At 39.4% G+C, this 15066-nt stretch overlaps 1 protein-coding gene across 1 annotated transcript; it reads right to left on the reverse strand.

Moving 5' to 3' along the window:
- Nucleotides 1–2542: 2542 nt before the first annotated feature.
- On the reverse strand, nt 2543–14864 carry LOC133488926 (uncharacterized). The gene is made up of 21 exons (XM_061797462.1): nt 14727–14864; nt 14031–14273; nt 11883–12820; nt 11228–11302; nt 11053–11143; nt 10579–10715; nt 10447–10506; nt 10251–10384; nt 10015–10183; nt 8916–9064; nt 7504–7653; nt 7328–7433; nt 7147–7238; nt 5749–5912; nt 5597–5690; nt 5335–5511; nt 5167–5267; nt 4818–4907; nt 3405–3519; nt 3183–3330; nt 2543–3101 (listed from the first exon to the last, which is right to left on the reverse strand). Exons 2-21 carry the CDS (start codon nt 14236–14238, stop codon nt 2883–2885), a joined length of 3417 nt encoding a protein of 1138 aa, XP_061653446.1. The 5' UTR covers nt 14239–14273; nt 14727–14864; the 3' UTR covers nt 2543–2882.
- Nucleotides 14865–15066: the final 202 nt, after the last annotated feature.

Genomic DNA, 15066 nt, shown 5'->3' on the forward strand with positions numbered 1-15066 from the left:
GTGGCTCGGCACACCCATTTTTTTAATCGATGGACCCCCAAACATGTATTTAGTCACAAGCACAGTAATTGGATAAATTTAGTTTGGGGTTGGATTTATTTCATACAGAATGAAAAACATGATCTCCTTCAGAGTGTAAGTAACTATACAGCATCTGCTATATCAGGCATTTTCAAATTTAAAGTGTGCTTTATCTTTTTCACAGATTTCAATGCCAATCACAAGTCTTCAGAAAAAGTCATGGTCCATGAGCTGAAAGCTTTCTCAGCTGTCATTGAATCACGCCTCTTTGGTGTGTCTGTGTTCAGTCATAACCTATGCGCAGTGGGTGCATCAGAAGTCTGGACGAGAGAATACGCATTTATGAAGAGTGCGCAAGTCCAGGCACTTATAAAAGGACTTACTGGACATGCGAATGAAAGAAAGTGGCCCATAGTGTGTTTCAATTAAGAAATATGTACAATACGTCTAAGCAGGTACAGTTAAAGTGGTACAGGCACTTTTTTACTATGCTGTTAAATGGTAAGTATTATAGTAATGGTACGTTTCATTAAATACAGTACACCTACAACAAACTAATGAGATTAAATACATGAACTGCATCAAAAAGTCTTTAGAATGACAACTTTTGATTGACTTCAATAACAATACAAACTATTATCAAATGAATACCTGACATTAGAACTGGGAATTATTGTCTTTATGAAGTCAGAATATTTGTCTTCAATCTCATTATACAGTGCAGGTGTACACCTCCATGAAGGAGCAGGTGTACATGTATATTTCTTGGGATGGTAAAAAAGTCACTCCAGTGTGTCCTCAGGTAATTAAACAATAAAAACCACGTCTTGTCCTAAACAATCAGTGGGAACCATCCAGGAATAATGTTTGGATAAATCCCCTTTCCCGATACCCTCTCAGAACAACAGTGGAACCTAATAGCCCACAACAAACATTGAACACATCCCGGCACCGACAGGCTTGGGCAGTGACAGTACTAGACGCACAAAGCAGCCCAATAAATACCCAGTAAGAGGACACGTTTGGTGCTCACAGGCCCGCGGGATGGCCATTGGACTCGTTAAAAAGGCGGCGGCATAGCTAGGAGGACTAAAGTTCACCCCCATTTGATACAGCGGGATTTTCCTGTAATGTTATTCTGACCTATTTTTTTAATTTGATTTATCGTTTATGGCTTTAGCCCTGTGGCTGAATTGTGTGCACTGAATGACAAACCATTGGAAAGCATTCTATTAAGAAAAGTCACACAACTTGACATTGTAGCATTGACCAAAAAGAAAGAAGAATTAATCTTATTGATGACTCTATACACTGCGATTGGCTGGCGACCAGTTCAGGGTGTACCCCGCTTCTCTGGGATAGGCTCCAGCATGCCCGCAACCCTTGTGAGGATAAAGCAGTCCAGAAAATGGATGGATGGATGGATGACCCTATACAGGTACTTGAAAGCATAAATTACTGTAGTAACTGAAAAGAGCCAATGAAAGTAACAGTAACAAACTATTGAGCTTGTTTGTGTTTGGGTTTTTTTTAAACTCCAGGGCTCCCCATACACTTATGAGGTGAAAATTCAGTTTAAGCTAGTGATTCTCAATGTGTATTACCAGAACCATTAGTGGTACTCGAAAGAATCGAAAGTACATTTCAGTTATATTTCACTTTTAAGTTATTCTTGTACATATGTGCTCAATTAAAAACATAAATCTTGAAATATTCTTGCACTGTAATAGTGTATATCAATGATGCTAGTACAGGGGTGGCAAATTCATTTTTGTCGTGGGCCACACCGTAGTCACGTTTTCCCTCGGAGGGCTCTAATGTGGAACGTTTTATTTATTGATTGATTTTGCTCCTGTGACACTGACAATAAAGTCCTATTCTATTCTATATAAATGTATGATTGCCGCATATTGTTACATATATTGTACAGAACAAATTGGTGCATAACTAGTTTTGACATCAGATGTTAGTAAAAACAAATTGCTCAACTATTATTGAATTCATTTTAAAATGGGTATTGGTAACAAGAAATACTTACGATGTCTCAATGTTATTAAAAGTAAAGAAAAATTGCAATTTTGCTATTTTATCAAGAAACATCAAGTCGACGCACATGATTTGCTTTCGCGGGCCAGATCTGGCTACCTGTGTGCTACCTGTGCTACTACTAACACAATATGAGAGGCTATTTTACACACCACTATAATACTGTAGGTGATTTCTGGGAGAGAAAATATTTAATTTTGACAGTCCAGTGCAGCATCAAAAGTTGTTATTTGGTTTAAACCACACCTTTTATTTTAATTGTAAACTGAAATTATAATTATGAATGTATTTAAATAGTAAGGTTGAATGACAAATAATTTAATACTGAGAGAAAAAAAACATAACAAAATGCACATATTTATCATATTTTATCTTTACTGTGTTATTTCTGTCAATTAGAAATATACAATCGATGAGTAAAAAAAAAAACTACAGTAACATTATTAATATTCATATATTTATATAGATTGTAGCATTAGCGGTGATACTGTTACTTAATTATAATAGCTGATTGTAAATCATTATTTATAATGTGTTGTTAATGTTGCGCTGTTGATGATACAGTACATACAAAATATTCAAAATTGGGACACCTGCCCATTACAACTACAGAAAGTAAAATATGAAGAAAATACAGCAAATATAACTGCTTCCAATATCCCGGGAGGACCTCCAACAATATTTTGGAGTCTGTGTGTCTGTGTGAATTTTATTGAGGTCAGAAGGCATTGACATAACATGGCTCCCGATCTCCAGGCAACCAGTTCATCCCTAAGGTGTTCAACACCAAACTCATCCAAGCACACCTTTACATACTAGTTAAAGAAACTGTCTCTTGTGATCCTATGTTCCCTTTGCATGAAGCCATTCGATGTTTCTTGGGCCCTCGTGGCAGAATGTGGTAAATTCCCCTGCGGGAGAAGTGGAGTTTTGGCCAGGTCGGCCATCAGTCTCTTGGCCATGCGGTCCGTTATCCTCTTCATGCTGCGGGCGGCCTCAATGGCCTGGTCCAAAGACCAGTTCATCTCCTCCTTCTTGAAAACAAACGGGGAAATACTGTAAATGTCAAGTATTTGCAATGGAAGAATATGGTCGGTAATTGGAAGAAAGGCTACCTTGCTTCCTGTCCTGCTGCTAGACCTTTGAAATACAGGGGACAGAGTGTGCTGAAAGTACACATTGCTGGGCAGCAACGCTGTGTCTGACTGGGTGGAACACTTCCGGTGATTGGTCACGTGCGGTGGAGGTTCCTTCACTTTGTAGCTGAATGTGACAAGAAAGTTGAATGTAGAACCTCCTCTCGGAAAGTGGTGATGTTGCGATTCAAGTGTGTTTACCTTGCAGGTAGACTGCAGGAGGAGCCATAGCTGACCTGGAGCAGGGACTTTTTGGTGGACTGAGGTGAGAGAAGAGACCGCCTGTTGTTGGAGTAAAGTCTCTCCATGATGGCCTCTGGTGGAAACCCAAGAAAAATGTTTGCAATATGATTTTGTTTTTTTTAAATGAGGGGAATAGCACTCTTTTTAATATTTACTTTATAGAACATGAAATTATACCATAATTAAATAGAATGTGAAGAATGAAACAGTTTGTGCATTATGATTAATAACTCCTCCTGGTATTTGTGACTTGGCCACATGGGGGCAGTATAATACAGTGAGGAAGACAAACAAAGAAGATTTTCACAATTATTGGAAGTCACTGAGTAAACTTTTTGCGATCAAATATCCGTTGCTTGGTTATCACACTACAACTATCGATGCTATTCGTTAACCTGTCAAGAGCGTTTTGCATTGCGTGTTAGCATTAAGCTAGCGGACTTTAAGGCAAAGTTATGTGGTTGTATTAGATACACTGTGTTTTATGTTTAGTTTGACAGTATACTTCAACTGGAAGTGGCTTTTTTCACTATCTGCCAAGCTGCTGCTTGTTTTGAAGTGACCTGAGCTGAGTTCACTTCCCATACAGTGCTCAAATCTCAATATTTTAGCTCAAAAGTCAAAGCAAAAAATTTGCCATACAACAGCTCGTATCTCGAAGACCACACCACTGTACTTCATGCATTAATTTTATGCCCTCAGAATCCTTTATTTAACTCTACTGATGGTATCACACCCTTATCCCAAATTACATGATTGACATTAGTGATTAAAAAAACACACACACTCTCATAGACCTACACCATGGTTTAAAACTTTAACTTGTCACCTTTGCAGTCACAGCAACGCCTAACATGTTTACAGAGCATTTTGTTCTAATTGAATAGAATTTCACAGTGATGTTTTTTTTTAAATGTTGCTCATTGTAAAAGATTCACAAATCCAGCATTTGGAGACAACATTAATGTAAAAAGTTTACATTTTTATGTCATGATCGAAATGTGGATTCATGGTCTTCAGGCTATGAACTACTTGAATCAACAGCACAATTCTTAACTATAGTCTTCCAATAATTTGATTATGATGTCCCTTCCGAATATCAACCCGTTGTAAAAAAAAAAAAAAAAAAAAAGAAATGCAGGATGGTATTCCTATTATAATTGGTAAAATGCACACAGACAAACCTACACTGATGAACCTCATTGGTTGAGGTAATAATTTTCATTCATTCACTAATTCTGTGGTGTCTGAGTTTTTTCTCCCACCAAAGTTGAGCTCATCAAACCAGCAACTTGAATAGAGGAGTAGTAGAATAATCATATTACCCTCTTTCACCTTATGTAAAGTACATAGCGTGTATACATAGCTGACCTTGGTTGCCTAGCTGTGTCTCCTGTTTCCTGATGACTCTCTTGCCTCCCACAAACTGCAACATCGTCTCTGCGCCTCCACTGTCTGTACCTGGAGCCACATCAATATGAGTACATACAAAAGGATAGACAGACAGGGGTAGTAATCCCTCACATATTCTGAGTTCACTATTCACAAAATTACCTCTGTGTTTTTTTTTTCTGTGGAAGCGATTCCCAGCTATTTGCTGAAAAACTCCCCTATTTGCTACGTTTGTACGCTCTGAAGCACCATCTCAATCCCAGAATAGCGAGGGATTACTTTTTATTAGGGGGTACTTTAAGATACTTAATTAGTGGAGAACCTTTACTCTTGCTGGGGTCCATATCTGTTGAAATCCAGTCTTCTAGTCTCAACTGACTAGAGGCAAGATTGCTCAGTATCTGTCTGCTGCCTGTTGACTTCCACATGCTGGAGTTTATAAAGATGATATTAGTTTGCTGTATTTTATTCAGCCTCATGGATCAGTTCCTCCTACCTGATTGTCTTAGGGTGGGTCCTGGCTTTGGTCTTGGGCCTACGCTCCTGACGATCTTGACTGTATTTGGAGGCTAGGTTATCCATCTTCCTTGCCAGGTGAGGCAACTGGACCAGACCTTCTTCCAGGTCCTTCTTCAGCCTGGACACCTCTACCTGCAAGGCCAGGATAGCCTCACTGGACACACACAAACACACCACAGATCACTCAGTGAGCTCGTTTAAAAAATAAAAAATAAAATAGACATTTGTAAGGTATTGACCTATTACAAGAGCACAGGTGGCGTTCTCTCTGTTCTACATCCATTGCAGCACTCAGGATAGGTTCAGAGGTGTAGTGATTCTTTACATCAGGGCCTGTTCGGATCATTAATGTAGACGTGATCGCAATTATGACGATGAAGGATTAACTCACCCTGCAGCTTCAGAGAAGACTCTTGAGTTGTATTTTGCACCCACAGTTCCACTGTAGCTGCTGAGCCTGCAGGCTGCGTTTGGACGTCCGTTGGATGGATGGTTGTCTGGAGATTGAGTGAAGAGCCTTCACTGTCCAAAGAACTAAATCCATCACTGTGCACTCTGGGGAAAGGCATTTAAAAGGTTATGCACTAAAATCATTTAGTGGAACCGTGGCAATGTGATATATACGCAAGCTAACAGCCATTGGCGACTAACCTCACATTCACCATAATGATCAATGCAATGAACGGTTCTGTCCCATTTAGTCATCACTCTCACTTAGCTTTACTTTACTTTAGCGCCGGCGAAACGATTTAAATAAAATACATCATATTCACCAGAGATGCTAATTATTAAATGTATTACTGTGTGTAGATTGCCACAGACATGTTTTGCTATGCTCTGAGTGTAGTATATTTCTATAGTGCCGAAGTCAGAGTTCCTTTGAGAGGGCCAAATGTTTGGAGATCTGTATTCAAGCTAACCATCTATTCTTTGTAGTTCTACATCAAAGGACTTTCTTCAACCATTTGTACGTTTATTAGGGTTTCCCTTCTCCGCCCAGATAGTAACAGGTCTTGGGTTCACAACAGGCGTCCCGGTCCGCAAAGAGGACTGTTTTGCATCTTATAAGAAAAGGGTACCGGGTGTGAGCGTAGCTAGACTGTGAGGCGCCAGCAGGCGGGTGTGATTACAAATATGTTCATGAGGAACGACCATCTTCTGGGTGGACCCAGAGAGGGGCTAATTCCACCCCCAAAGAATTAAACCGGGATAAACTGAGATCCAGGGGTTTTCGGGGGCTTTTTCGTTCTCCTTGCTTTGTAAACAGCTGTTATGACACTACGGCTTGTTCAATAAATCGAATTAGCCCAAACGCCAAGTGCCTCGAAGTCTTCATTCATTCCTGCCCAACGGAAGCCGGAGTTCTCCCGGGTGACCACCAACTCGGAACCAGAGGCGAAAAAAATCCACCTCACGAGGAACCAGTCAAAGTACCAAAAAATGCTGATGCTGCTTTAGTGCAGAAAGCTGGAACATCTGAGATCAATTTGAAATTGTATTGGTTAACGAAACAGTCCCATTGCTAATATAGTTCAAGCTACGAGGGCCAGTACTAGTGACTGTCAGTACTAGTGGCTTATCAAATTGACATGGCAACACATTTAGGTTGAAATCTGATTGGACAAAAAAAAAAAATCCAACATACACATGCTGGAAGCAAAGCAGCCAACAGAAATGCTACAAAATGAAGAGCATTGCCCATTTGGGAACAAATGAATGCAATTTCATGGAACAAATATTATAATGTAGGTTTTAAATGGAGTTCAGTGCTTCTGCTAGTGTCTTGTACCTTTCTGTTGGAGGATTAGGCTGCAATATTCCACAGGACTGATTCAAGTAGGAGCTCCCAAATCCACTGTCTGTCTCTCTGCAAACAATCCCCTGCGCCCCCAGACAAAACCAGTAACGTACCCATGTCTAGTTAAACATGCAAAAAAAAAAAAAAAAACTAAAGAGCATTAGAGTTTGACCTGCGAAAGTGATGAGCGTGCATCAGAGGAAGAGGAGACCTCCACAGCCAGGCTGACACCATCACCGAGGTCACATTCTCGGTTTAGAACGCTATTTTGAGTGCCACTGCAGCAGAAATATTTGACAGCATTAATGAAGCAAACTTATTGAATGCATCCGTAATAACAGCACTAACCTTCCCTGAGTCCCTTTCCCACTGATTCCATCCCAAGTGTCATTGCTAGCGCTCCCTTCCAACAAGGCAGATTCTCTCTTTTTGTCACAGTTCTCCTCATCCTTAGCATCTAGAAGTCCCTCCGCAGAGACCCCCGAGCAAACAGAAAACCTACACACAATTCCAAAACACTCTTTAGCTGACCGCAATGGAACCGAACACCAACCTGAAACGCGATCTGCCTGCAGGAAGCTTAAGAACATGGCTATTATATGAACACACGCACTACTCAGAAGATGAATGGTGAATGTGGATAATAACATACAGTCGTGTGTGTTCTGTATGTACTGTATCCCAGTTTATTATGCTGTTTTTGCCTAGGGATGGGCATAATAAGATCAGTGATTTCCAATCAGGGTGCCTTGGCACACTAGAGTTCCACTGTAAATTATCCAATTTAATTTAACTTGTCTGAAAATTGTTTTTTTTTTTCTTTTTTTTAAATAAATTACAAATATATCTTTGGTCATCTATCGATGCCAGAGATGTAAAGTGATAGGCATAACAACGAAATGCTCTTTCATTAGATGGCAGAAAATACAATTCATAGTCATGGCTTGTATCACCTTTGTGTTGACTTAAACAGGTCCAGATTTCAAGATGAATTAGTCAATTTGGGAACAAACTGAGACGATATCATCATCATTTCAGTATTTATAATTTTTGTGACATTTCTCTTTTGATGGTGTGCCATGAGATTGTTTTTAAATATGTGCCTTGGCTTAATAAAAGTTGGAATACACTGAATTAGGCAAGTAATAAGGAATTCTAACCATTGAGTGTAATTGTTGTTTAAGCATTTTATAAAAAATGGAGTGGACTACTTGCTGCAGTCAGCAGAGGCGCTGTTGAGTCAATCCCAACCAGTTTGTTGGCTGAAGAAAAACATGACTTCAGCTGTTATTTGTTAAGTCGCATTTACGTTGTAACAGTTAGTTTCCTTAATGCATCTGCCTCACAGTTCTGCGTTTATGGGATTGAATCTCAGCCCACCTCCCACATTACAAAAACACACACACGTTAGGTTCATAGAGTGAGAGTGTGCTGGTTCTGGGATAGGCTGCAGCTCACCTGTGACGTAACCCTAATGGGGATAAGAGGATACGAAAATGGACGGATGGATAGAAATTCATTGCTCCTTAATTTTACCAAAAAAATGGATCAAAGAAATGTGTTCAAATGCCCATCCCTAATAAGGATTAATTTAGCAGAATAATGAAAAGAGCTGACAGTTGAAATTATATTGTCCACCCTTTGTGATTATGATTATTAAAATATATATATGTGTGTGTGAGTGTGTGTGTGTGTGTGTGTGTGTGTGTGTGTGTGTTTTAAATCAAGCAGTCATCCATAAGAGAATATTAGATCCTCACCTGTTACTGACTTGCCTTGAGTCATTGATGATGAGCTCACTCCTTTCCTCCAATCCATCATTTCTACTGGTCTCATCCTCGTCCTCCTTTTGTACCTCAGTCTTTGTTTCCGTTCTAAAACATTCAGTGGTCAGACATACACTTGACCCCTGAAACATGAGACACAGTCAAAGTTTGTGCACTTTTTCCAACACAGCCTCTCAAATGTGCATTCAAATACAAACGACGCAGGGCGAGGACACAGCAAACAAACAACGTTATGTTTGTCAACATATAAACCGCCTAGATTTAAAAAAAAACATCTTGTAAGTATGCTCAGCTGAAGAAAAAAATTGTGTTGTGGATTAATTAAAACGTTTCTCAAAAATGGAATATTGTACTTTAAATTAAGCATTAATAAATTAATCATGCTCTCATTAGAAATTATATGGCAGATTAAGCTATAGGACATAGCAGATATAGAGGAAAATAGCATATTACTACTGTATGTTGAAACTGTATTTCCTCATGTAGCGGCCAAAAGCGTAAATCAACTGCAGAGAATGGCAAGTGACTAATTGGGGTAAGGCATTTATTTATTTATTCCGTGAACCTAATAGCATTATTGACCAAGTCATTTTTTATTTACTGTCACAATGTCAATACAGAATACCAATGTGCTTGCGAAAAAAAAAAAATTCATGTCAGTTTCCTTGGCTTCCTTGCAAATCACTCTCCAAATCTAAAGTATTATTGTTATTATTATTAAAAATATTATTAGTAGTAAGTGAAAGGCATCATTTGTGCAAAATGTTTTCTAAAATATTAAATAATGCATTGATTTATTTCAATAATACAATGTTTTTAAAATAATTTATTACAAATATTACAATATAACATATATATATGATAACAGCTTCCCACAGAGATTAATCAATATTTGCCAATATATTTAATATATACCAATAAAAGTACTGCTGCATTCCACTGCAGCAACACAGCATTCGGACATGCTTTGGATTTGTACAGTATAAGTAGTATTTGACTTTTATTTATTTATTTATTTATTTATTTTTTTGCAAAATCCTACTCAGGTCAATCTAAACAGGGTGTCTGTTACCTCATGTAGTGATGGTGGAGGTGAGGCCTTCACTGTCAGGTTGTTAGTTTTTTCTTTGGGAGTAGATGATAAGAGAGGCGGGACGATCTGCTCACGCGTGTTTTTGTCGATCATCTCCTTAATATCCTCCAGGTGCATACCCACTCTGAATAGATCTCCTTCCAGCAGCCTGCACACATGAAAACAGACCATCACTTCTGCACAAATGGAGCACAGAGGGCAAAAGCCTTCCTAACCTGTTTGGGTCAAAAGGTCCGATGTTGTTGCACAGGCCCAAATAATTCTGCATCTCCAGAGTTCGGTGCTCTTCCTTCTTGCTCATGTATTTTCTTTCCAACTGGTCCTGAGCTTCCATCAAGCTCCTCAGCATCTAGCAGCACATCTCAGTTACAAGCACACACAACGAGTGCTCATATTCTGATCACCATTTACCATTTGTTGTTCTTCTGTGCTAACCGACATATTGTTTACACTCTGCTTGAAGTCATCCACCTGCACAGATCATGTTTTGGCAAGGTTTTTGTTATATTAGTACCATATGAATTAATGTTTTTTTAAACTAACCATCTGCATGAACTGGCTAATGACAGCTCTCAGCTCAGCAGTCATTTTTTCAGCCTCATTGGTACATTCTTGATGAGACTTATTGTTGGACTCCATCTCATCCTGGTTAGTTGTTTTTACTTTTTCAACAATGTTACCTGAAACACAATTTCCTCAGCTCATAAGGCGTAAAGTTATAAGAAAGAGGAATTGATGGAATGACAAACATGTTTTTAGACAATATTTTCAGGGAAAATAGCTCAAAATCTAATTATCTGCTATATAATCGTCATCTTTAATTTATATAATGTGTTCATAGTCAGTGACTCTCATGTAACTTAAGGAACCCAAAGAAAGGAAGATGTTTGTGTAACCAGAATCGTGTCATTTGACCCCATTTGTCTCCATGGAAACAAGAGGTATATCCTCCAGCTTGTTCTGTTCGCAGTCGGTGAAGCAAAGCGCTGTCCTGTCGTAATAGCGTATGTCGTTTACCCGATGTTGGAATGTGCGGAGCTACAGGTCCAACATGGCTACCCTCACTGGAGTTTCCTAGGTCATCTTTGACGCAAATGTCTGAGGAAACCTGCAAAAAGAGATTAAGTGAAAAAAGTTGATTTTTTTTTTCTTTTACTTTATTATGATTAGATCAAATTTAAGATTTACTTACATTGGTTCCTAACCTAATTTTATCTATGAGATTCTCAGCCCTGGCATATTTGGTCAGTAGTTTATCATATTCAGCCTAAAAAGATCAAGACAAAAAAAAATGTTAAGAAAAAACAAAAAACAATTGTACCAGAGCATCAGCCAAGGCATAAGCAAACAAAGCACCTGCTTAGCACCTTGTGACCACATGGGGGCCCCCAAGAACAGTCAACAGAGCCTGGAGTAGTTTTTTTTTTTTTTTTTTGTAGAAGCTACCAGGCGCTGTGCGCCAATTGTTTGGGACAGAAGGTTGAATGGAAGATCGACCAAAAATAGTGCGGAAAGAAGTGGTTAATTAAACTATTGGAACGGAAAGTGCTGGTTGTGGTATGCATGGTGAGCAGAGAGCGAAGAAATAGTATCTGTAATAATAATAATCATCATCATCATCTATCTATTTTATATATATATATATATATATATATATATATATATATATATATATATATATATATATATATATATATATATATATATATATCCCACTTAGTCAACTCAAGTCTGCTCTTGTACTATAATTTTTTTAAAGTAATACTTACTATAAGTAGTATGGAGGTGTGGGCAGACTCTGAATCTTAGACTACAAATAAGATGAAGTAGTAGAAGAAGAGGTGAACCTGTAGGTGATGCACCAAAGAAGGACTGGTCTGCTCATTCGTGTCTTTGAGAACTTGAGGCTTCTCTGAAGGCAGAAGGTCTGAATCCTCCAGGACCCTGCTGATCACGTCTAAGATTCCTGGGGAGGACTGGGCTCGGATCATGGGACTGGGGACTTGAGGAACGAATCTGACTGGACCACTGGGAATCTTTGGGATTTTGACCTTAGGGGCAACCTTGGAGAAGTCAGGGAGAGGATAATGGACTTGACCCTGGCCGTACTTTAGCTCACCGAAGGACCTGCTGCGCAAATGTGACATTTTCCTGATGGGAGCTTCACACTCTTCATACTTAGATGGTGTCACGTCACTCTCATCTCGACTGGACGCTGTGTTGTCCTCCTCCAAACGTTCTCTTTGTTCATTGCCGTCACTGTAAAAACTTTTGACAGAAGGCCTCTCAGAAATGCTGCTCAGAGCCGTCGTGTTGTCGTGTGTCGATGTGCTACGGGGAAGCTCGTCTGCACTCTCCAGCAGGGAGACCTCTGGAAGGGTCTCGGCTTCAATCAGCCTTCCAGTCTGCAACAACTCTTCCCGGGAGAAATGTCGCAGCATCAACTTGTTAATGTCAACTGGAGGATGAGTGCTTGGTGGGGCTACCTCTTCATTCTGTTTATCTTCTTCTTCTTCTTTCTCCACATGAGATCCATCAGAAGACTGATTTTTTGTTGACATTTGTCTTTGATCGGAGGTCACGTTTCTTCGAGCACTATCTATGCAGGAGAAGTAAGGACTGCCAAAATTGCCATCGTAAGGGAGGTCCTCCTGATCCTCATCACTAGTATTTTGCCCAGGGTCCTCATATGGCTGGTTTAGAAGCTCCTCCTTCTGCAAAATGCTGCTCTTCATTGGGAGCTCCATCTCACTCCTTACAATTATGGCATCTGAGGCGATGTCATCTGCAGATAACCAAATTAATGTACAGTTTCTATTATATCTTAAAGCAGTTTCTCAACATTTACTGAGCCATAGTTTGCATGACAAAAATCACAGCACAGCACACCACCAGAAAAAAAGGCACAAAAGGTTTATATAGTGTACTGGAATATGGTGATATTTTCTCAATTCACCTATAGACTTAGTTAGTGTGAAATATGGTCCTGTTTGGTTGAACACAAAGCTGACATACAGGGTGTCCCAAGAAGTCGCTATACGTTACCTTTTTTTAAAACTTTGTTTCAGGTGTCATTCGGACATATGTGAGGGCAACAGATTCAGCATATAAAAGCTTAGACTTTACAGGTTTTGTAAGCCCATGGCTCACCAACTGGCATTGTCGCAGCATTGCAAAATTGCCTGCCTCGCAAGAAGGTTTTCTGTCCCCACTGTAGTTCAGCGCTAAAAGCGTTTGAAAAGCTTCGCGGCTGTCACACTGCTCTTTACAGTTCACGCTATTCATGGCAAGTTTCTCAAAACAAGATCTTTTTCAAACAGATAGATACAGATAGATGCTTGCTAAAACTGTAAAGCCTAAACTGTCAAATCATGATGGCCTCACGTCTGTTGGGATGATACCAGAAACTAAATAGAAAAAGGAAGTTTACGGTGACGTTTGGGACACCCTTTACTTACCACGTACTTGCTTTTTTGGGGGGAGTACAGTGGTAGTTCTACAAAGTGCAGCACATGTAGGACTAATTATTACACTCCAAACTAACTATTACTCATTAACTATTACACATCTGTCAATCACCTCGAAATAATGTTTGGATGAGTTTGGTGTTAAACAACTTTGAAACATCTTTGACATTGTGAGCCACGAGGACCTCTCTCAGGTTCACCATCTGCATCATCTGACCTGAAGCTTCTTCTAGATGTATAGAGGAGTAAACAGCTCCGTGTACTGTCATCGTGTGGAAAGATTAATGTACCAAATTATTCCCATACTTTTGTACATACATCATGCAAACATCAACCATTGCACTTCTTAATGTAAAATAGTAAAATGTAAAATAATGTAATTTTTGTGGGAGTAAGGGCTACTTTTTAAGGCCAAACATCCATCCTAGTTGTGTATTTTTGTACATTTTCCTTTATACCTGTATTTGCTACGTTTGTTGCTTTGTGTCATTAACCGTGATGCGGTTGAAGTCGGCGTGCGTGACTCACCACTGAAATGGATGCCGGCCTCTGATACGGCAGACTCGTCCGGCGACAGATGCAAAGCTAAAGAAGAAGCCCGCAGATCACTGAGGTGGAGACTTTCATCCTCACTCAGATCCACCACGATTCTCTGCTGGATGCACTTTTCCCACAATAAGGTTGTCTTGCGTTCTTCCTTAACGTCCTCGTCAAAATCCTCTGGTTCTCCCTCCATGACCCACGAGCAGACCTTGTACAGTAAGTGAGCCGCTTTTGTCAAGACAAGGGAACAAGTTCACCAAACGAATCAACATATTTTGATTCGTTCATTTGGCAGTAATATATAGTTTAAATAACTGACACACTCTCATAGTCCATAAGGTAACACTGCATGCTTTCATGCAGTTAAAGGCAAATACAAGATAATGTAATAAAATGTATGACGTAATATACAACACTAAGCACTATAATGCTAAAACCATGGAAGTTAATGAAGTGAATTGTAACTTTAATCCGTTCCATGAAGAAGTCACCAACCATGGAACAAAATAGGGAGAAGATAATGGAAGATAATTTAAAAAAACAAAAACACCAAACAAAATAATTAAGGCTTGCACAACATCCCAAAGACATGTCCTCTACCTACATGTGGCAAAACGTCTGTGTCACAAGTGACTACTGTATATCCATCTACATTCAAACGGCTAAAAGATGGGTACTTACTCAAGTAATAGACAGGTCCTTTCAAAAATATAATGCTGTATAAAACAAAACGTCACCTCTTGGCATAATCCTGCAAGTAAGTAAGTCCAGAGCGTCTCCCAATTCCTGTCTTGACATGTGCTGCCTTGGACAGGTTTTTTTTCTGCACCATCATTAATATTGCACAGGTTAGTGGTGTCCATCTGGACCTGTACTGTCAGCTGTACAGGCGTCTGGTTGCCTGGTAACGGCAGCGGAAGTGACATCTGGATTTTTATTTCTTTTTTTGTTGTTGTTGGGGTGGGGGGGAATGGACATGTTTTGCACCACCTTCATTGCATTATCATATACATATATATTT

Source organism: Phyllopteryx taeniolatus, chromosome 14 (assembly GCF_024500385.1).
Source record: "Phyllopteryx taeniolatus isolate TA_2022b chromosome 14, UOR_Ptae_1.2, whole genome shotgun sequence".
NCBI classification, from domain to species: domain Eukaryota; kingdom Metazoa; phylum Chordata; class Actinopteri; order Syngnathiformes; family Syngnathidae; genus Phyllopteryx; species Phyllopteryx taeniolatus.

Bases quoted from the DNA above. Each gene is read 5' to 3' on its own strand.
- LOC133488926 (XM_061797462.1), bottom strand. From the start codon at position 14,238: ATGGAGGGAGAACCAGAGGATTTTGACGAGGACGTTAAGGAAGAACGC. The intron at 10,385-10,446 runs GTAAATGGTGAT...ATGTGCTGCTAG, and splicing joins GCACAGAAGAACAACAAATG to ATGCTGAGGAGCTTGATGGA. The intron at 4,908-5,166 runs GTAAAGGTTCTC...ATGTGGCTCCAG, and splicing joins AGATATGGACCCCAGCAAGA to GTACAGACAGTGGAGGCGCA.